Genomic DNA, 23,039 nt, shown 5'->3' on the forward strand with positions numbered 1-23,039 from the left:
CCAGTAGTGACTCTGCAAAGCATAGAGCTCTGTGAGGACACCTTCAGACCCTGGCGCGCCCACGTGAGCCTGCAGCTTGTGACTGATCTCAGTGCAAAACCACAGGGGCCATGGCAGCTGGGAACTGCGGTCTCTAATAATGCCACTTGTTGGGCCTGTCCTTTGACCACGCTGAATCGCAGGCTGTCATATATAATAGGGAAATAAGACCCATTTTATCTCTTTCTGTGGGTTACTGTCAATCAAGAGACCATGAAAGTGCTTTGAAAAAGAAAAAGCAATATTCAAATTCAAAGGGTTAGAATTACCTTTTTTATTTTAACTGTGAGGGTTTTCAAGGTTCAAACAAAAAGGATTTTTAAGTTTTACTATTTAATAAAGAAGTCAAGTGTATCAGAAGTTTGATAAAACACCATAGTTGAGTATGCTGTTTAATCACTAAGTCATGTCCGACTCTTTGTGAACCCATAGACTGTAGCCCACTGGGCCCCTCTGTCCATAGGCTTTCCCAGGCAAGAATTCTGGCATGGGTTGCCATTTCCTTCTCCAGGGGATCTTCCCAACCATGGGGATTGAATCTGGGTCTCGTGCTTGGCAGACAGATTCTTTACCACTGAACCACCTGGGAAGTATAGCAAGCATTGTTCACTGTATACACAAGATCCATTTCTCCTCTTCTTCTGAGCTCACAGAACCCCAATTCTTTCAGGAAAGAACAAAGCTTCCTTTCATGTGCCTTGATCTCCCCCAGACCCAGGGGCAGACCTATGATTTGTCTTATCAGTCATGGCAATCACCTTCCATTTGGCCAGTGATGGGTTTAAGGATATTTCCCAGTTCCAGTCAATGAGAAATAAGGGAAACTGTGACTTCTCTTTCCCAACTTGAAACACAATCTCAAGAGGAGAAAATTGAGGGACTTCCCTGGTGGTCCAGTGGTTAAGACTCTGAGCTTCCACTGCAGGGGGACACAGATTCGATCCCTGGTCTGGGAAGTAAGATCTCCTATGCCACATGGCTTGGTGGGAAAAAAAAAAGAGAGAGAGAGAGAAAATCTTTTACCTCTGCCCTGCCCTTTGTGAGGCTATGGTGCCTGGAGGAGCAGTTTCCGTCTTCCAACCGTGAAGCAATGAGCGCAAGGGCACAATGCAAGAACAGAGAATCAGAAGAAACAGGATTCTTGATGATGTCTCCAGGCTACTGCAACCGTCCTTCTCCAGGTATAAGAGACAATGAAATGCCCTTAATGCTTGAGTCAGTGTTACTTGCTGCCAACTGCATATGTAAATCAGTACAATCTCTGAGGAACGTAGCTTGACAATGTATTTCTATTTTGAATGTACATACCCTTGAATTCAACAATTCTATTTATCAAGAAATCTCCCACAAATATACTCACACTGTGCTCCAATAAGTACTTTTGAGTCTATTAATTAACAACATTATGTATCTAACATTATGGTTAGATTGATTATGGTGCATCTGTGAAATGAAACATACGCTGACTCTAAAATGATTGGCACAATCCTGTGTATTGGTAAGAAATTGTATTCTAGATATACTAGGTGAAAGAAGTGAGATTAATAATGGTTAAAATTGGGCAATGGTACATGGACATTTGTAATGCCATTTTTCCTTATAAGTGTATTGTGGAGATATAAATTTTTCCAAAAAAAAAAATGTGGAGGCAGGGGGCAAGAACATTAGTGTGAATAATATGACATTATTTAAATGCCCTTAAATATATATTTTTTAATTAATTTATTTATTTTTTCTATGCTGGGTCTTCATTGCAATGTGCAAGCTTCTCACTGTGGCAGCTTCTCCTGTTGTGGAGCATAGGCTCCAGGTGCCCAGGGACTCAGCGGTTGCAACACACAGGCTCTAGAGCTTGGGCTTGGGAGCCGTGTCACACGGCCTTTGTTGCTCCCAGCATGTGGAATCTTCCTCAACCAGGGACCGATCCCGCGTCCCTGCACTGGCAGGCAGATTCTCATCCACTGTACCACCAAGGAAGGCCTGCACACTTTTTTTTTTAAGGAAATGGATATATGAAGGACAGAAAAAGAATATCCATGGAAGGATACACCATAAACTGAGAAGAACAACTACTTCTAGGGAAAAAAGGACTGGGGAGAGACTGAGTTTTCATATCTTTGTTCCTTTTGAATTTTAAGAAAAATAATACATTATTCTAACACAACATTGTAAAGCAATTATACTTCAATAAAAAATTAAAAGTAAAAATACTTTATTATATAATAATATATAATTATAATATAATATAAACATTCAGTTCAGTTCAGTTCACTTCAGTCGCTCAGTCGTGTCCGACTCTTTGCGACCCCATGAATCGCAGCACACCAGGCCTCCCTGTCCATCACCAACTCCCAGAGTTCACCCAGACTCATAGTAATATATAATAATTTATTTTAAAATAATTATTAATCAACACGAAATGTAAAAAATAGGTAGGTGATGGGTAGATAGGCAGACAGGCAGTCCACACACTCACATGTGGTCTCAAGTGCTACTTGGTGTTCAGGCAATAACTCTGGTCCCAATCTGACCTCTGACCCTTAAAAAGGTGATGGTAAGACAAGTAACCTGAGGCTGCCAGGGCCCCTGCCTATGAGCTAAGACTCTGCTTAGAACCAAGTTACAAAGATGTTGCAGACAAGAAAAATTTGGTCGTAGTGGATGCTACTGCCTCTATTTGAAAAACAACACAAACATTTCCGGGGCGGGGGGAGGCGGAGAGGAGGAAAGATTTTCTTCAAAATGTAATTTCATTGTAGACACTTCTTTAAAAGAAACATTTCTTTATTTGACAGTTCCAGGCCTTAGTTTCAGCAGGCAGGATGTTTAGTCGCAGCATGAGAACTCTTAGCTGCGGCATGTGGGACCCAGTTCAGTTCCCTGACCAGATATCGAACCTGGGGCCCCTGCATTTGGAAGCAGGGAGTCTTAGCCACTGGACCACCAGGGAAGTCCCCTGTAGATGTTTTTATGAAAAGCAGAAAAGCACAAAGAAGAGCTTAAAGATTCCTGATCCTACTCCCAATAGTGATAATGTATATTTTGGTGTGAGAGTGTGTGTATTGATTGGAATGTGTGTGATCAGAAAACACATACCATTTTATAATCTGGTTCTTTCCAGCTCACAAAATAAAGTTATTTTCCTACATCATTAAATATTACTTTACAACATAATTTTTAATGTGTGCATATTGCTGCTATGTGATTTTCAATAACTTACTAATTTCCTATGCTGAACATTTAGTTGTTGTCCAACCTTTTTAGTGGCCATGTAATTATAAATCATGGTCAATGCTAACAATTTCTGACCTCACAAACATATAGTACAATATCCTTCCTTTCTTCAATAGATAATTATTAAAAGCAAAACAACCAGGCTCAAACAAAGCAATTATAAAATATCTTTAAAAAGACATTGGGTAAAATTCAAATGCAGACTAGCTCATGATGTTAAAGAATTACTCTTGTGTGGTAATGGTCTTGTGATAGAGATAGAAATGCTTCCTTATTTTTCAGATAAACACTTAAGTATTTAAGGATGAAACGCCCTGATGTTTGTAATTTGCTTTAGAATATTTTAGCCAAAAGAATTAATGATGCAAATATGCAAAAAGAGTACGTTAAACCTAAATTTGCGATTTTCATTTAAAAATATATCTTAAAAATGAAAATCTTCGTGCAACGCACGGGGCTATCAATGTGGGATACAGATGTGAACAAAACGGACCAGTGTGGGACTCGGCGGAGCACACAGATTTTGCGGGAGCACGTTCCCGTTAGGAAGTCTCTGATGCAATACGACCGGTGCCTTCAGGACCTGTGAGACTGACTTTCCTTACCCCTCCACACCATCATCAAGGCAGGTGTGATTTTCCAGGCCAGGCCTACGGCCGGGTTTCCCCGGGGGCCCAGAGCCGTCGGGTCTTGCCGCCCAGCGGAGCTGGCTGCTCCGGCCTCACTGTCGGGGCGCCACCGCCCCCAGCCGGCTCAGAGGAACCCCTCACCGCCACCCTGTCCCAGGCGGCCTTTCCCCGAGGCCCGAGGGTCAGATCCTGGGGCCACCTCGAGGATTTCTCACACCTGCCCAGCCACCCCCAGCTTTTCAGGCGATACCGGAGGGTGGGCGTGGGGCTCCTGGCGCATCCGAGTCCCTCCCTGGAGTCCCCGACCGCGGCCGCCCGGCCCGACGCTGCCCCGCCGCCCCGCAGGGCGGGAGCCGGCGCTGCGGGTGCGCCCCGGCCAGCCGGGCAGTTGCGCAAGTTGTGCTTCGGCGGCTATAAGAGGGGCGGGCAGGCATGGAGCCCCGGAGGGATCGAGGAATCGCGGCGCCAGCAGCGGCGAGGTAAGTGCCCGGCTCTCTCCTTTCTCCTTCTCCGCCGGTCTTTCTTGGCAGGCCACCCAGCCCAGCCCACCCGGGATCCCGGGGAAACTGAGGCAGGCGAAGGGCAGGGCGGACGGCTTGGTTCTGGATTGGGGTAACTTTGCACCAGAGTTCTAACCGGTGGGAAGACGGCTGGGAGCCGGGGAACGTTAGCTTTGGGGCTGGGCTGTGCCTGCCCAGGAATCAGCGCTCCAGGAGCCAGCCTGGGCCCCAGGAGACTGCCAGAGCCTCCAGCCCTGCCTTTGACATGCTTTGGAAACGGTCTTGAGCACACCCCCAAAGATCAGGATACCTCGCCCCCATGTGCAGAGGATGTGCGTTGAGTTTCTGAGGAGTGTGAGTTCTGAGGGTGTAAAGGAGTCTTGGTCTGCAGATGAGAATTCAGGCAACGATTTCCAGCAGGGTTCCTGACTTGTGAATGCGAAGGACTGTATAAAACCCAGGCCATAGCATGGAGATGAGGAAGTAGGGGTGAGCAGAAAAACTGGGAGAACCCAAATCTCCCAAAGAAATTATGGAAGATCTCACTCCATCTGTCCTCAAAGTCATGAGAACTGCCTTCTACACTGTGGATAAAATAGGTTTCCTTTGGGGCGACCAAACAGGGGATCATGGGAAAGGCCTGTTAAACTTTTCCCACTGTAACCATTTCTCTAGCCAAAACTGATAAATGCACACTATTGGCAGGTGGGCCCCCGGTGACACCTGCCAGGCCTGCCTTCTCTCCTGACTTGGTTTCGATTTCTTGGTGGATGGGTTTGCCTTCACACTCCAGTTTCTATAGCTTAAACATGTGGCACTTTGGAAAAGTGAATTCTTAAATACAGTTTGATCCAAGTGACACTCAATGGTGACCTGGTTGTCATTTGAGAATAGCAGCCTTGGAGAGGATTGGAAGGTAGTCTGCAGGGGAGGCGAGGCAGAGGGCAGGGACTGGAAGGCAAGATGCAAGAGCTCAAAGATTCCCCACGCTGTCCTCTGTCCAGCCTCTGGTGTTTGCTCTGTAGAGCCTAAGGTGGCAGTGCAGTAGGCAGCTAGGACCAGGTGGGACAGAGGATATCCAGGCTCTTCCCACCGGGACGGTGTGCAGAACCACAGTCGCTCCCACTCTGATGCCCTCCTGAGCAGGAAGGTCTTGCTGATCTTTTCTCTCATGCAGGCAGGGGGAGAAGGCATGAGAAAAGCAGTGGGTGTGGCTCAGTTCTTTGCTTTTCAAGCAGTTGAGGACATTGGGCTGAGAGGAACGTTTCCATGTTGGCCAAAGGAGCATCCCTCTCGTATTTTGTACATCTTATGCCCAAAATAACTCTTCTTGGTATTTGGGGGAAATATTTTCCTCCCCCTCCATTCCAGGAAATGGCTCCAAGCGCCAAGGACAGAGCCAAGGAGATTGCAATGAATTCCTGCCCGTCAGCCGCAGGCGGATGCCTCTCGCGTCTGAGTGGCCTGTGCAGGGTGTGGAGGTGACCGCTTGGGAGAACCTGGGTCTTTGTCCCCGCTCTAGCCTCAATGCCACTTAGGGGGACGTGGTGGTGGTGGTCAGTGGGAGTCAGAGAGAGATTAGGGCTCCAGCGATGGGGAATCCTCATAGTGTGTGTATCCTTCAACCACATGCATGTAATTGAAAGGAAAACTGAGCCAATTTCTCCTGCAGTCAGTCAGTCAGTAGGCCCTGTTCCCACCAGCAGTAGGAGTCCAGTGGCGACAGCGCCCTCCTGGCCTGTGAGCCAGAGTCTTGGAATTCTTCTTTGTCCACACAATTGTCTCAGAGAAGTAGAAAGGATGTTTCGGCTTAAAAACAACACACCTGCCACCTGGGCCCACAGAATCCTTTGCACTTCATGTGTGACAACAGATGTACCTTGCTTCTCAGCAATCGGCATTTTACAGTGTTTCCTGCTCCGTTCATCCATCAGCTCTCTGGAATGATCGGTGTCGATGCTGATATCTCATCCATCCCACAGAAGATTTCATTCCCATCTTGCACATACTGAGTTTATACTCTAGGGTACTCCAGACTGGGTGTGCCAAAGAAGTGGAGAAGCCACAGGGAAGAGTCTGAGCAGAGCAGAGACCTCTGAGAAGGGCAGGAGGCCCAGAGCACAGTAGGAGGAGCCAGGCTGATGAATGGGACCAAGACAGGGAGTATCTGGGACAATAGTTAAGATGGAACAGAATTCAGGAAGCTGAATGGGAATAGGGGCCCATGTGGTGTTAGAGGACACCTGTGGGGTACAAGACACCGTGAAAAGGAGATCAGGATTCTGCAGCATTTTCTGTCTTCATTAAGAAAGCTTCTTAGGAATTCCTGCTGGGCAAAACTGAATTCTAGATGGACTTTAAAATGGAAGCAGCCTAACCATCTAGAGGTAGGTTAACCTCATTAGATAATGAAAACCAGAGATGGGAAATATTTCATTCACTCATTCCACAAACATTCAGTGAGGACCTACTCTGTGCCAAGGCCTTGGGGGAGATGTTGAACAAGTGACATATTCACCACTCCTGGACCCAGCAGACATCAGTGATTGATCACAGCACCTTATCCCTCTCATACTGGAGGGGGCTTCAGATTCCTCTCCACTCAGCACTCCAAGGAACCACAAAACCTGATCAGAGTTGCCACAGGAATTGAAACCTATTTGTTGTCCCTGATGAGATCGAATCTAAGGGTAGTTTCTGATGAACAGAAAAACTATAACCCTTGCACCCACATTCTGGCTACCAATTAAGTATGTTAACCTGATTTCTCAACCAGGCTCCTTACTTGCAAATAAGAGAAAATCACTCATGCTAGCTCAGTGTTTTCAACTGCATATTGCAACCAACACTTAAAACCAGGATGGAGACTCTCCAGTATGCATCACCCATAGTGAAGATGAATTTTATTTCCTGACACTTGTTTTTCTTACAGGTGTGTATCTATATGTCTCCTGGATGAAAAAAATGTATATTCAGAAAGTTGAAAACTACTCAAGTGAGCAGTATATGTGAAAAAGTATCTCACCCTTGAGGCTAAGGACAGGGCGAGCCTAGAACCAACAAGCACAGGACCAGAAAGAAGGTCAAGAAAAAGCACAAGCATTGACCATAATCCACACGCCCCCCTCCCCGCAGTGGGTAGATGGACCCTGGTCTCTCTTAACTACTCCATGCATGTGATGTCAGCCATGGCTACCCTTGAGTTTCTGAGTCTTCATCAGAGGCAAACTGGACTCCTCAGAGCATACTTTAAATTCCTGGGAGAGATGTTAACTGACCCAGTCAGGACCTGGAGGAGGAAAGGGAAGAGAAAAGAGTATTCTGCTTCTCTTGCCCACTACTGTTAATGCAAACATCGCCTCCAGGATTCGTGTGTGTGTGTGTGTGTGTGTCCTGCATAGGGCAGATCTCCCAGAAGGTCCCGGCCACCCATAGAATCAAGCCCAGGACATTCTAGCTCTCCAGCCTCACATACACTACTCTTCTTCCATATTGAATTCTCTCAAACCCACCATGGTATATCCCAACTCCACACTGTCCCCTTGGCCTGGAATGCTCCGCTTGCTTCCCTCCCCCTGGGGAACTCCGGTCCTTCAGGTCTCTGTGCAAAGCTATCTCGGCTGCCCAGAGTCAGCCCTTTTCCCTGTGCTCCCCCAGATCCAGGTTCCTTCCCTTATAACGTTCACCAGGTTGTATTAAAATGAGTTGTTTAAGCTTCTGTCTGTTCCACTGGATTCTGAAGAACTCAGAGGACCCAGACTTCTCTGTCTCCTTCATCCTTTGTCCTTTCTTCATCCCCAAGTCCCTTCCTACTGACAGTTAGGGAGAAAGGAATGAAGGAAGGCTGAGAGGGAAGAATGCAAGGGAACCAACAGGAAAGATTTCTACAGGGAGAGAGAAGGCATAGACTACCCAAAGCTTTTTCCTTAAAATGAATAGTAAATACCACATTCAGTTCAGTTCAGTTCAGTTGCTCAGTCGTGTCTGACTGTTTGTAACCCCATGAACCGCAGCATGCCAGGCCTCCCTGTCCATCACCAACGCCCGGAGTTTACCCAAACTCATGTCCATTGAGTCAGCGATGCTATCCAACCATATCGTCCTCTGTCAAATACCACATTACCTGAATTTAATTTGCACTAACAAACCAAAGATCACTGGAGTTGTTCAGTTGCTCAGTTGGATCTGACTCTTTGTGATGCCATGGACCACAGCACATCAGGCTTCCCTGTCCTTCACCATCTCCCAGAGCTTGCTCAACCTCAAGTCCATTGAGTCAGTGATACCCTCCAACCATCTCATCCTCTGTCCTTATCTTTCCTAGCATCAAGGTCTTTTCCAATGAGTCAGCTCTTCACATAAGGTGGCCAAAGTATTGGAGCTTCAGCTTCAGCATCAGTCCTTCCAATGAATATTCAGGGTTGATTTCCTTTAGGATTGACTGGTTTGATCTCCTTGCCGTCTAAGGGACTCTCGAGAGAGATTACTGGAGAGAGGGGTATAAAAAGCTGCTGGCTGGAGAAGGAAGAGAGAAAGCTGTACCAGGCCCCTTGCTTACCTCTGGTACCTTCTACGGGGAGAAGGCAGAGGAGTTTGCATAGCTCAAAGCTAGTGGCCTTTACCAGCAAATGTCTGTGACCGGGAGCTTTCCCTATCTCCCCCACCACTCCCCCCATTGCTAGAACCCAGGGTAGGCCTGCCCTGGGCCCAGCTAAACTTCTAGTGTGTGTGTGTGTGTGTGTGTGTGTGTGTGTGTGTGTGTGATCTAGAGAAACACCTCCTACCTTAACATGGAGGCTCCCACTTGGTCTGCTGCATCCCCCAGGACAAGAGGGAAGGTGAGGGAGCTTATGTCTGGAGGCCACCAGCTTCTTGGGGAACCAAGAGGCAAGCTTGTCTGTGGAGAAGGGGACGCTGCAAGGAACTGCCAAGTGGGGGAACAAGGCCTGCAGTCAACCCTGGATGAGTAGCGGGGGGGAGGGGGGCCAGTGCCCAGGACCCAGGTGAAGTCAGAGCAGGGGTCGTGACAGGGTTGATGGCAAGGTTACAGGATCCTCTTCCATTAGCCTTTAGCCTGTTTTCTGTGATTACATTTCATTTTCTAGTGCTCCCCTGGGGGTAGGGGGTGGAGCTCATTCACTGGTTTTTCTCTTTTTTTCTCCAGTGCCCCTGTGGCAGGGGATGCTGGTAGACCTGATGGGGCATGGTCAGGTCTTAATTCAAGGAAAGGAAAGGCAGTCTGAAGCACAAGTTAGTTGGCAGGGCATCTAGAGGATGCACAGACCCACAGAAGAGTGGGTGGTGGGGAAGCCAGCGGAGTGGAGGGGAGACCTCAGGGTGGAGAGCAAGCCTCCCCCTTCATGAGCAGCACACACAGTCCAGCTACCCCCTACCCTCTCCCAGTAGTGCCCCCTTCCTCTCCAGGCTCAACATTTCAGCAGTTCTTCTGAGAAAAAGACAGCTCCTTAAACATTTAAAACTTCTAGAGGGAAAAGGCTTTGCAGCCCAGGCAGATGGCTGACACCTGCCTTTTTCCCTCATGGCTCCTCCCACCTCCACTCTCTACTCACTCTTGTCAGTGGCTCCAGCCAGCACTCCTGGGTCTCTGTCTGCAGCACCCCCTCCCCTTTTTTTTTCCTGAACTGAGACCCCCCCCCCCAGTTCCAGCTGTCAGCGGGACAGGCCCACCTGAGGTCCCACCAATACTAGCAAATCAGCATGAATGTTTGTTCATCAAACCTCTCCTCATACCTTTCCCAATTTCCTGCTGCCTCCTTCTTATCACCTGGGCTGCAAGCCTAAGCCTGGAAATGATCAGAGTGCCTCATTTCCACAGAAAGAAGCCTGGCCTCCCTGCCTAGCACTCACAGCTCCACCCCTCCCATCACACCTCCCATGCCAGCCTGGAGCCACCATTTTCTGAGCCGTCTGCTGGGGCTTCCCCACTCCTCCACCTTCACAGACACAATCCTACTCCTCCATTCTCAGTGTGTGTTAGCCGCTCAGTCTGTCTGACTCTTTGTGACCCCATGGAGCCTGCCAGGCTCCTCTATTCATGGAATTCTCCAGGCAAGAATACTGGAGTGGGTTGCCATTCCCTTCTCTAGGGGATCTTCCCAATCCAGGGATTGAACACTGGTCTCCTGCATTGCAGGCAGATTCTTTACCATCTGAGCCACCAGGGAAGCCCCCACATTCTCAGGGCCCTTATTAAATGCAACCTCCTCCAAAATGCTTCCTCCATTCCTTCACTGGAAATAACAGTGACAACGGCTAACATGTATTGGGATTGACCATGTGCCAGGCACAGAGCAAGAATTCTCCATCACCTAACAGCCACAGGTAGGAATTATGATTTGTTTCATCCCCAATTTACAGCCAAGCAAACGGAGTCTCCAAGAGATCAGCAAACTTTCCCAAGGCCCTGTTGGGCTTCCCTTGTGGCTCAGATGGTAAAGAATTCGCCTGCAATGCAGGGGACCTCGGTTTGATCCCTGGGTCGGGAAGATCTCCTGGAGAAGGGAAAGGCTACCCACTCTAGTATTCTGGCCTGGAGAATTCCATGGACTCTATAGTCCATGGGGTCACAAAGAGTCAGACACAACTGAGTGACTTTCACTTTCACATGCTCTAACTTAAACATAGTTCTGCTGAGCTCTAGAGCTCGTAGTTTTATTCATGAGTCCCTCCCTTGAGTTATCCAAGGCATTTTATTTCTTTAAACATTCTTCCTTGCATTGTATTGATAGTTAATTAGGTAAATTCTTAAACCTGTTGAAGAGCACAACAGTTTTGTTCTTTACTTTTATTTTTAACAAATAACACATGTAAGTAGTTGACAATGCTGAATACTGTGTTGTACTACCTGGGCTTCCTGGGAAAACCACCAGTTCAGCCCCAACCATCCCCACTCCGGATCCCAGCTTCCTGTGGTTGCATGTCTCTTTCATCTCTGCCTCTGGCCCACAGTGGACCATCCATACATGTTAGATGTCAACCATCAAATAGATGTTGAGTAACCATAATGCTTCCAACAGTCGTGTACAGATTGAGAGTTGGACCATAAAGAAGACTGAACACTGAAGAACTGATGCTTTTGAACTGTGGTCCTGGAGAAGACTCTTTAGAGTCCCTTGGACAGCAAGGAGATCAAACCAGTCAATCCTAAAGGAAATCAACCTTGACTATTTATTGAAAAGACCGATGTTGAAGCTGAAGCTCCAATAATTTGGCCACACAACGAAAAGAATCAACTCATTGGAAAAGACTGATGCTGGGAAAGATTGAAGGCAAAAGGAGAAGGAGGAGACAGAGAATTAGATGGTTGGATGGCAACACTGATTCAACAGACATGAATTTGAGCAAACTCTGGGAGATAGTGAGGAATGGGAAGCCTGGTCTGCTGCAGTCCATGGGGGCTCAAACAGTTGGACACGACTCAGTGACTGGACAACAACAGCAGAACTATTATGTGTCCAGCGCTGTGCTCAGTGAAGTTGTAATTGCTGTCCTGCTCTTACCAGCCACTCCCCACGAACTGAAAATCTCAGGCCACGGCCAGGCCCCACCCTGGTAGTGACAGTGAAGTGAACCAAAAAAGACTTGATGTCTGATCAAGTCTGATGTCTGTGTCCAGGTGAATAAATTAATTAGCGTTAAGTTTGGCCACGTTTAGCAGAGATCCAAAATAACAGTGGCTTCACCAAGACAGAGGCGACGTCTCTCACACACTCAGCACAAGTCCAGGGATAGGTGGTCCACACAAGTATGTCATCTCAGCTCCAGGAAGTGCTCAGAGACCTGGCCACCTCCAGCTCCCTACGTCACCATTCACACAGTGAAGCCATCATCCTCATGATCCAACAGGCACAAGAACACAGGATGTGCATGCGTGCTAAGTCGCTTCAGTTGTGTCTGACTTTTTGCAACCCAGTGGACTGTAGCCTGCCAGGCTCCTCTGTCCATAGGATTCTCCAGGCAAGAATACTGCATGGGGTGTGATGCCCTCCTCCAGGAGATCTTCCTGACCCAGGGATCGAACCCTCATCTCTCACATCTCCAGCATTGGCAGGCAGGCTCTTTACCACTAGTGCCACCTAAGAAGCCCAGGAACACAGACTACCGCATCCATAATTCAGGCATCAGGATAGAGGAGGGGACAGAAAAGGGAGGAGCAAAGGCACACGGTGCGAGAACTGCCACATCGTACTTCTGCTTGTATTCAGTTGTCCAGAATCAGCAGCTGGGAAATAAAGTATTTATTCTGAATGGCCACCTCTCTATCTAAACTTGGATGTTCTGTTAATTGGGAAGAAGGGAATAGATCCTGGAGACGAATCACCAGCCTCTAGCAAAAGGGTTAGATGTGCGATAGGACTTCTCTGGTGGTCCAGTGGTTAAGACTCCATGCTTCCAATGCAAGGGACCCAGGTTTGATCCTTTGTCGGGGAACTAAGATCCCATGTGCCTCAAAGTGCAGCAAAAAAATTTTTTTTTAATTTAAAGGGTTAGATGAGTTGATGTGTGTGTGTGCCCACCTGAGTATGCTGTGTTCTACATGTGAGCAAGTGGTTTCATGTTGTGTGTGTGGTGGACCGGCGTCTCCTCATCACTTTGATCTCAGATGGGCCTGTTACGAGTTCTCTCTGCAGCGCCCCCAGGGAGCTCCCCTAACCCTGGCCTGTCCTCTTAGGCAGGCTTACTCAGCAGCAGCTTCTCAGTTCCACATCTCAAGGAACTGTGATTTATTTTCAGTGCCCACTGAAGCGTATTATCCATGGTGATCGAGGGGGCTAGTAAAACTGTTTTTCCACTCAGGTATTACAAGGTGGCCATGACATGCGAGTGACTATGATCAGAGTTAATCTGGTAATAAATTCTCTTGGGAAGGAGGGTATCATTAATACATAAATCCTAGAAAAGGTTACCACTCAATCTTGTGCCTCAGGGGGAGGACCCCAAAATACCAGGCACCCTCTTGAGATGCCCAGGGAAGGCAAGGGGCCAAATGCTAGATTCAGAGTTGGCTACAGGTAGTGTTGCTGAAGCATTTCAAGTTCTGCCAAATAATTACACAATTAAAAAAAAAAGCTGACATTTTCCCCCTGTCCCCCACCCCTATCCTACACCTACACCCTTACACACACACACATACACACAGCAGACAGGGACTTTACAGGTGCTCTTCAATTACCCTTAGAGCCAAGTGATGTTATGTGTTCCATTTCACTGAAGGGAACTGATGCTTTAGGGAATTAAATCTTGCCCAGAGACACTCGGTGAATAAGGGCGGAGCCCACTGATGAAGCTTTGGTGTCTAACCACTGGCTTCCACTTTTGCTAGGGTTTCCTGGACTCATGCTGAGGGATTAGCACTATTTAATTCCATTCTTCAAGCATTTGGTTGAAATGTTTACTCAGAGAATGAGGAGTTAATAGAGGTAGTACTGAATTTTTAGGAGCCAAAACAAGCACAAAACCATTTGAAGTACCCTCTCTCAAATTACTTATATTTTTCATACATGAAATAATTATGGGGGTACAATCTCTTAGCTTCATCCTAGAATAGAGCAGGGTGTTTGTTCCCAAGTGCCACAGTCCCAGGAGCTGCCCTTGGTCAGACATCGGGGTGGCTTATAACTTGGACTTTTCTCCAGGTTTCCCTTAAAGCCTGGGGAAACTGGTGGGGTGGGGTAGAAAGTGTTCCAGCTTTTCTGGATGTGGCACCTTTGGCTATGAATCCTAGCTTTGCAGCTTACTTGTTTGACTTTGGACAAGTCCGCATGTTTTCTTGGGTTTCACATTTCCCCATTGATAAAATTCAGATTTTAAAAACCCCATACTTTTGATCAAGCATTATAATATAGAAATAGACTGCTTCTTTCTTTTTTTGAATTAAGGATTTAGTTTTGGTTGTGCTAGATCTTCATTGCTGTGTGTGAGCTTTCTCTGGTTGCGGGGAGCCAGGGCGACTTCGTTGCAGTGCTCGGGCTTCTCACTGCAGCGGCTTCTCTTGTTTCAGGGCACAGGCTCTAGATGCGTGAGCTTCAGTAGTCGAAGCACCTGGGCTCAGTAGCTGTGTCTTGAGGGCTCTAGAGCGCAGGCTCAGTAGTTCTGGCTCATGGGCTTAGCTGCTCCACCACATGTGGAATCTTCCCACACCAGGGATCCAACCTGTGTCTCCTGCATTGGCTGGTAGATTCTCATCCACTGTATCACCAACAAAGTTCCAAAAGCTTATTTATTTTCTTTTCTTGCTTGTGGGATATTAGTTCCCCAACCAGGGATTGAACCTGGGCCACCATGGTGAAAGCACCAAGTTCTAACCACTGTACCACCAGGGAATTCCCAAGACTGCTTACTTCTATTATAGTGTCAGAATATGAATTATACTAATATTGCCACCTATGGCAGAGAAGGCAATGGCACCCCACTCCAGTACTCTTGCCTGGAAAATCCCATGGATGGAGGAGCCTGGTAGGCTGCAGTCTAAGGGGTCGCTGAGAATCGGACACCACCAAGTGACTTCCTACTTTCACTTTCCACTTTCAGGCACTGGAGAAGGAAATGGCAACCCACTCCAGTGTTCTTGCCTGGAGAATCCCAGGGACGGGGGAGCCTGGTGGGCTGCCGTCTATGGGGTCGCACAGAGTCGGATACCACTGAAGTGATGCAGCAGCAGCAGCAGCAGCCACCTATGGACAGAAAATGCATTACCTGTTTTTAATCAAGACCCAGATGAAACAGAACACAAAAAGCAGAGATGAACTTCTCTGCCATCTCCAAAACCTTCATGTTAATACTTAACACCCATAATCATTCTTTCAGGCTCATCCACACATACTTAGCATGGATCATTGGCCAGACTTGCAGGCATTTAACCTGATTACCTTTTGCCTCATGTATCTCATTAAAACTTCACAGCTTAATCAAGGACCTGCATATTATGAATGTTAGAATTCACGGTTCCATGACTTTGGAGTTTCAGACATCCTGAGTGAACACGGTAGGCTGAGAGTGTATGTGCTCTCTCTGGCCTTCAGGTCTTTGTACCAGCTGCTCTCTTGGCCACTTATGGCAACCACTTTGTATTCTTCCAAGACCTCCCCTTCGCCTTCAATACCCAGCTCAGGCGACACCTCTTCTCAGGGAGGCCACTTTGTAATCCTGCAATATCTTGTCCTTCTTGCAGAGCTCTTTCTTAAAAAAAAAAAAAAATATATATATATATATATAATTTATTTTTAATTGAAGGGTAATTGCTTTACAATATTGTGTTGGTTTCAGCCATACTTGCAGAGCTCTTTCCTCCTGTGCTGCTACGGCCTGTTTACTATCTCCCCTATTAAACTGGAAACACTTTGAGAGTAAAAAAACATCCGTTGTTCACTGTGGCATCCTTGGTGCCCAGCACTGCGTCTGATTATCAGACCTTCTGTAAGTGCCCGTCGGAGTCAGGCTCCCAATGGGAGAGAAAGGAAGCAATAAAGCCAGTGGTAAATGCCATCACGGAGGTATCAGTGCGCTGCTGTGAGAGAGTAATGAAGAGGACAGTCACATAATCTCTAATAATAGGGTAGTAATAGAGAACCTTTCACAACTCCTTTAAAGCTCTTTCACGCACATTATCTAATTTGATCCTCATAAAACCCTGGAGATAGGTACATTGTGGGGGATACAGGGGGAGTTTTTAGCGGTTGTGGGATATGCCTGCAGTCATACAGCTATTAAATGTCTGGATTCAAACCAGACCTTGAAAGCCCGCCGTCCACCCGCTCGTGCCCTGGCTCACTGCTGCGTGGTCTACAGCACACCTCCTGTGGTTTTCTTGATTCCACCGCACCTCTCCCCAGGGGAGTGCCTTTCATTACTGTCATTTCTAGACAATGAATTGTCTTTGAGGAGATGATAGCCATGGCAGACAGCAAATCTCGTTGTTATCCGCATCTGAAGACGTGGATGCGGGTGGTAACGGAGCACGTGGGTGTTCTCGGAGATCGACGATGTGCCACGTGTGGTTTCTTCTGTTTTCAGGCCCCAGAAGCCCATCCCGGGAAGGAAAATGCGCTGTGGACCCCTGTATCGATTCCTGTGGCTTTGGCCCTATCTGTCTTACGTGGAGGCTGTGCCCATCCACAAGGTCCAGGATGACACCAAAACCCTCATCAAGACAATTGTCACCAGGATCAATGACATCTCACACACGGTAGGGAGGGACTGGGAGACGAGGTAGAACCGTGGCCATCCCATGGGGGACCCCAGAGGCTGGCGGAGGAGGCTGTGCAGCCTTGCACAGGGCCCCAGTGGCCTGGACGCCCCCCTGGCATAAAGACAGCTCCTCTCCTCCTCCACTTCCCTTGCCTCCCGCCTTCTCACTCTCCTCCCTCCCAGACCGGAATCCTAGTGCCCAGGCCCAGAAGGAGTCACAGAGGTCCTGGGGTCCCCTTGGCAGGTGGCCAGAACCCCAGCAGCAGTCCCTCTGGGCCTCCATCTCATTTCTAGAATGTTTTAGTCGTTAGGCATTCTTCCTGCCTGGTAACTGAGCTTAGACCCTGCGAGCTCATTACTCATTACTGCCAGCCCTGCCTGTCAAGCCCTCTTCAGATACAACCCTCTGTGCTTTTGTAAATAGTTATCAGTGTCTCTTGGGGCATTTTTTCTGAGGTCCATAAGCTCAGACCTGCAACCATAGATGAGGTCTGTATTTAGAATGAGGGAGATGTCTGTAAAGTCTTAAGCTAGTCAGGTTCCACAAGGTTTTTAAACTCCAGTTTCCTCATCTAGAAAATGAAAGTGGGAAAGTGTTAGTTGCTCAGTCATGTCCAACTCTTTGAGACCCCATGAACTGTAGTCTACCAGGCTCCTCTGTCCATGAAATTCTTCAGGCAAGAATACTGGAGTGGCTTGTTATTTTCTTCTCCCAACAAGATCTTCCCAACCCAGGGATTGAACCTGGGTCTTCTAAATTGCAGGCAGATTCTTTACTGTCTGAGCCACCAGGGAAACCCATAAGACCTTGTGAAGACTATTAAGATAGTCATCTAGACAACAAGACTATCTTAATAGTCTTCATAAGGTCTTCATGAGACTAAATTAGATAAAGCAAGTGACCCTCCCTGAATACCCTTGCAGAACCAGAACTGTGTGTGCCCTCTTTCAAGGTTTTCAGTCATGACTTTTGATAGCTTCCCACCTTAAAAGCCAACTTGCTCACCTGCGTGGAGCAATCTGGAGACTTCCACATCTCCTGACCACTCTATATTTCTAACAGTGGCTTTGGGAAGCCAGAGAGCAGTTAGGTAGCCAGAAGCGGGGACAGATCAGAAATAGACAGTGTCTGCATTTCCTAGAGAAAAGCCCTTAAATTCATTGCTTTCAAAACAGTCATTCAGCAAGCTGTACACAATAGACCCAGAGTGCCCCAACCTGTGTGGTGCCGGGATTGATTGCTGTGGGTGGCGGGGGAGGGGAGAGCCCCTCCTGGTAACCAGGGTTACTTGAGCAGAGCAGTGAGCTGGGGCATCGCTGGGGTAATGGCCTGAATCCCTTAGGGGGTGAGACTTCCTGGAGAATCTGACTGTGAGGGAGGAGTCTGCTTGGGGTGGAAGAGTTGGGGACGGGGAATGTACGGAAGACCTCAATGCCTGGGGAAGAAACTCAAGCAGGAAATAGGGAGTCATGGCTGGTTCTATAGCAGAGTCATTTGGAAAAGGGAACAGCCTGCAAAGGCTGGTCTGGAGGCAAAGGGCAGGGTGGTTTGGGAAGGGCAGAAAGATAGGAGCCCAGGAGACCAGCTTGGAAACATGGTGGTCACGTGGGCACAAGAAGTAAGGGCCCAGGGAGGATGGTGTGGAAGCGGGGGAGGAAGCACCTCTACGCTCTAGGGAAAGGCGGAGTCAGGGGAGCTCTGAGGAGCTGCCCTCTCTCCCACTGAGCTCTTGCTCTCCCCTTCCTCCTGCATAGCAGTCCGTCTCCTCCAAACAGAGGGTCACTGGTTTGGACTTCATCCCTGGGCTCCACCCTCTCCTGAGTTTGTCCAAGATGGACCAGACATTGGCGATCTACCAACAGATCCTCACCAGTCTGCCTTCCAGAAATGTGGTCCAAATATCCAATGACCTGGAGAACCTCCGGGACCTTCTCCACCTGCTGGCCGCCTCCAAGAGCTGCCCCTTGCCGCAGGTCAGGGCCCTGGAGAGCTTGGAGAGCTTGGGCGTCGTCCTGGAAGCTTCCCTCTACTCCACCGAGGTGGTGGCCCTGAGCCGGCTGCAGGGGTCACTACAGGACATGTTGCGGCAGCTGGACCTCAGTCCCGGGTGCTGAAGCCTTGAAGGCCTCTCTTCCCAAAGTCCAGGGAAGAAACCTGAGCTTCTGGCTGTCCACAGGAGAAGAGAGCCTATGTGGGCATCCTTTATGCAGGCCAGCGGGCCATTTCTCTCTCGCTCCTCTCAGCTGCTCTTCCAAAGGCAGAAAACTGCGAGGCAGGAAACCAAAGATATAAATACAGATTCCACGCCCACCGGGAAGGGGGGCCCATCCAGCAAACACTAGACCGGAGCTGGGATTTTCACAGCAGTCTTCCTCCCTGTTCCAGCTCCCTCTCACTGCATGCTTCAGCGTGACCTGGGGTGATTTCAGAGCCTTTGGACCATCAAGCAAGATTCCCTCTGAGAATCCAGGGAGCATCATGAAGGCTACAGCACATACAGCTGGATATTCCCACACAACATACGATGGAAGCATTTATTTATTTATTATGCATTTTATTCTGAATGAATTTGAAGCAAAACACCAGCTTTTCCAGGCTCTTTGGGGTCAGCTGGGGTGAGGAACGCTCCTGGGGTGCCCATCGACAGGCCTCACTGAGGCAAACCCATTTTGAGTGACTTGAGGCCTCTCAAGTTTGTTCTCCAGGGACTGGCTTTGTTTCTACTGTGACTGACTTTAAATTACAGTGTTTGCAATGGCATTGCTCTGAATGGATCTCGAAGGACCAAGTTGTTTTAAAAAGAAGAAGATGAATTTTGTCAAGTGTAATATATCACTGGGTATAACCCGGAGGTGGGAGATGTGTTGATGGGAGCGGGGGAGATCCAGAATGTATTTTCTGAATAACATTTGTGTGATGGACTCTTTGGATGGGGTGAGGTCATCTTCTCATCTTTGTGGTTTTCATGAAGAGGAGATGACTCCTTCAGGGGGATTGTGGGGGTTGGCCAACCATCCATGGATGGAGTGGTGGGGGCACTGAAGCTGAAGACCGTCGGGGTAGTGGTGAGCTCTGGCCTTCTCTGACTGTTAGAGAGTGGTCTTGCTCATCAGGAAGTGAGGACCCCACACTGGAGATGGTGACCCCCAGAGCAGGGGTCCTTGGTATGAATGGTCTGGGTTGACCCCACACTGTGTTGATAACATGGTCGTGACCTTCTTTGGGATTTGCATGCTCACCCAAAGCAAGGCCATGTTTCCCATCCATTTGGGAAGGATTTTCATTCCAGTGGGAGAGGGAAGTATTCCAGTGTGGACTTCAGTGGATGGTCCCTCGACCTGGGTCAGCAATGGGTCAGTTGAGGCCCAAGACCCCAGGACCAGCCCCCAGGAGCCTCCTTCTCACTAGTGGTCATGTGCAGTAGAACAAAAGAGGAGGCTTGGGTTTCCCACCAACCTGCCATTGTGATGCAGCCGTCACACAACAGGAGGTGGATCTGTCCAAGGAAATTGGAATCTAAGCAACCAATTTTAAGACTGAGCACCTACTTGTGCTCAGCCCCAACTGGTGCTATGGGCTGAGAAGCTCACCAAATAAATATTAAAATGCAAGCCCTGCCCTCAGGGACCTTGCATTCCAGATGGTAGAATCCCACTCACCAGCATGCAAAGGCTGCCGTTTCACCATGGCAACTGAGCAGCTGAGACAGTGCAGTCCTCAGCAGGTGGGAAATGCTGAGCTGTGGAGGGCAGTGCCCAGGGGCCTACAGGCTAACTGTGCTTGCACTTGGTAGCAGTTTTACTTTTCAGGGCACGTCAGCATCTATTACTGTGATGCCACATCCCTTTGAAGCGGGATAGCTAAGAATTTAATAAGAAGAAAATACCTAAGACCATAACAGCAGACAGGGGGCAGGACCAAGTCTAGAATCCTGGTCCTCTGACCTCCAGAGTGCCCCTTGAGCCAGGTGGTAGTCTCTGGAGATGTGAACAAAGTAGGGCAGGGAGGGCAGGAGTGTTTGCTGGAAGAGAGGAGTTCCGAGGCCAATTTTGCAGGCAGTGAGGGAAGTGAATTGCCTGGAGGGAGGAGGCTGTTTTGTTTGAAGCTTCGGTCTGAGACACCGAAGGGAGGTGATAGGGTGAGCAGCTAGTTACAAAGAAAGGCAGAGGAAGCAAAGATGGGAGGGAAGGGTTATGTTGAAGAGGACTTCAGGGGCCAAGACATTTGCTACTGAAAGAGATAAGGGTGAAAAGTTCTAGAACGAGACTCATGTGATGGACAGAGTCAGACCTGCTCGAGAAGATAAGTCCTGATGATCACAGCCCAGTCAGACCGGGATGTTTTAAGCCTTTTGCTCACAAAACCTGGCATGGCACTAGGGCTTGTTCCCAGAGTGTGAAACTTCCAAAATATAAATGATTGTGTTTTTCTGTAACTTAAAACAATTTTTTTTTGTTGTTCCAAAAAGTCCAAATAAATGACCTTTGCCCCTTGGTCCTTATTTTTGGTTGTCTGCTGTGGAGGGGCTCCAGAAGGGCTGCCTGTGTGTGACAGGGCACTGCCTGGCTGGCCCCAGTCCATCCCTGGGATCAGCTCTGCCTGGGCTTGGCCACAGCCAGCCACCAGTTATTCAGGCTAAAGGATTCCCCCAAAGCCCAGAGCACTTGCTGCACCAGAGGCTATACAGATCAGCCTTGAGAAAAACCAAGCAGCCAGCTATTCCAGAAACAAAAACTGAGAAAGGAGCAATCGCAACGAAACCATACATAAAATCATGTGGCCCAGTAACAGACCAGGTGCACAGACTGGAAGAGACCGGACTGGTCTTGTCCAGAACACAGAGCACAAACACTCACCTCTGTGGTGCCGTTTGGACCTAAGAGTTTCAAAACTCAAGCCCCAGGGAGGACCCAGGGGGCCGGCCCCTCAAAGGCAGTCACTTCCACAGGTGAAAAATTGCTCCTCCAAAAATTTCTGATTTCTCTGGAGAGTTTAATGAGATAATGATCTAGCAGAGTGTCAGCCTTAAAACAGATTTAAGTGAATTTTCTTCTCTTCACATCACAATTAGCTGCTGCCGCCGCTGCTGCTAAGGCACTTCAGTCGTGTCCGACTCTGTGCGACCCCGTAGACAGCAGCCCACCAGGCTCCTCCATCCCTGGGATTCTCCAGGCAAGAACACTGGAGTGGGTTAGCAGCAGGCTTTAAATGTCAGTATCCAGGCCCAGGGAACACACTCATGCAAACCCACCTCCACTAGCTTGGATGGGGGAGGAGAGGGGGAAGCAAAGCTCCTGATGTGGCTGGAGCCTAAGTGGGATGCTTGGCAGCTTAGGGAAGTGTCTGGCCTCTCCCGGTCAGACTGGACAAGAGTCCTTTAGCTGGGAATGACAGAAACCCTAAGGCAAACCAACTTAAACAAAAAAGAAATTTTTTGGCCCACGTTGCTGAGAAGTTCAGACCTCAGTCCATCTCTTACAACACTTTGCTCAGGGACCTGGAAGGTGCTGTGCCTTGATCCATGCCCCTCCCCTCCAGCCTGAGGGGTTGGGGAGATGCAAATGCAGCCTAAGTCCGCCCACCTCCAGCCAGCAGCTGGGGAAGCCAGCCTGCAGCAGCAAGGGTCTCCGGGCAGAGGCCGGGGGATCACACTCCCTCCTCTGTGAAGTGACTCCCAGGGTCAGAGAAGAAAGGCCTGTTCTTCAAGCTGTCCTTCCAGAACATTCTCCTTCCTCAGGCATTCTCTTGTGCTCCCCTGAGGCAGCAGCTCATATCTGCCAAACAGCTGGCAGAGCCTGGGAGCAGTGTCTGGTGGCCGTGTTCAATCTCCAAAGGCAAGACTTTGGCTGAGTCTAGTGAGAAAAACCTGAGAGCAACCCAGGAGGACCTTCTGAAGACCCCAACCCAGAAACTTTCTGCACAACAGCACACAACCAAAAAAAAAAATCACACCCTATTTTTCCAAAAGGAATTTAGAGTAATTTATTCCAGGCTTTTAACAGCAGGGTCTGAGTCTAGTGACATCTGACCACATAAATTCATCTGGGTTAAGTTCACCAGTGGGGTGCTTAACCCTTAGGCAATCTACTTAACATCTCTTGCATGCATGTTAGTCACTTCAGTCGTGTCCAACTCTTTGTGACCCTATGAACTGTAGCCCGCTAGGCTCCTCTCTCCATGGGGTTCTCCAGGCAGGAATACTAGGGTGGGTTGCCGTGTCCTCCTCTAGGGGATCTTCCTGACCCAGGGATCAAACCCACATCTCTTGTGTCTCCTGTGCTGGTAGGCGGGCTCTTTAGCACTAGCACTACCTGGGAAGCCCTAACCTCTCTTAGCCTCAGCCTCAGTTAATCATCTGTACAATGGGAGCATAATAACACTGTCTGCGTAGATTTTTAGAAGATTGAGTGAAGCTATTACCCCAGTGAC

The 23,039-nt window shown here is 48.5% G+C and overlaps 1 protein-coding gene across 2 annotated transcripts; it reads left to right on the plus strand.

Annotated features, from left to right (window-relative positions):
• The first annotated feature begins 4,350 nt into the window (after positions 1-4,350).
• On the plus strand, positions 4,351-21,111 carry LEP (leptin). Of its 2 annotated transcripts, none has more exons than XM_061414619.1 (3): positions 4,351-4,381; positions 16,436-16,607; positions 18,365-21,111. In XM_061414619.1, exons 2-3 carry the CDS (start codon positions 16,464-16,466, stop codon positions 18,722-18,724), a joined length of 504 nt encoding a protein of 167 aa, XP_061270603.1. In that variant the 5' UTR covers positions 4,351-4,381; positions 16,436-16,463; the 3' UTR covers positions 18,725-21,111. The 2 variants fall into 2 exon arrangements, with proteins under 2 accessions (XP_061270603.1, XP_061270604.1); XM_061414620.1 differs by having other exon boundaries at positions 18,368-21,111.
• The last annotated feature ends 1,928 nt before the right edge of the window (positions 21,112-23,039 follow it).

The sequence above is a fragment of the Bos javanicus genome, chromosome 4, assembly GCF_032452875.1.
Source record: "Bos javanicus breed banteng chromosome 4, ARS-OSU_banteng_1.0, whole genome shotgun sequence".
Lineage (NCBI taxonomy): Eukaryota > Metazoa > Chordata > Mammalia > Artiodactyla > Bovidae > Bos > Bos javanicus.

What these genes read in the sequence shown, in the direction of transcription:
- LEP (XM_061414619.1), top strand. Translation starts at nt 16,464, where the DNA reads ATGCGCTGTGGACCCCTGTATCGATTCCTGTGGCTTTGGCCCTATCTG. An exon ending in TCAATGACATCTCACACACG is followed by an intron (nt 16,608 to 18,364) that starts GTAGGGAGGGAC and finishes CCTCCTGCATAG; the next exon opens with CAGTCCGTCTCCTCCAAACA.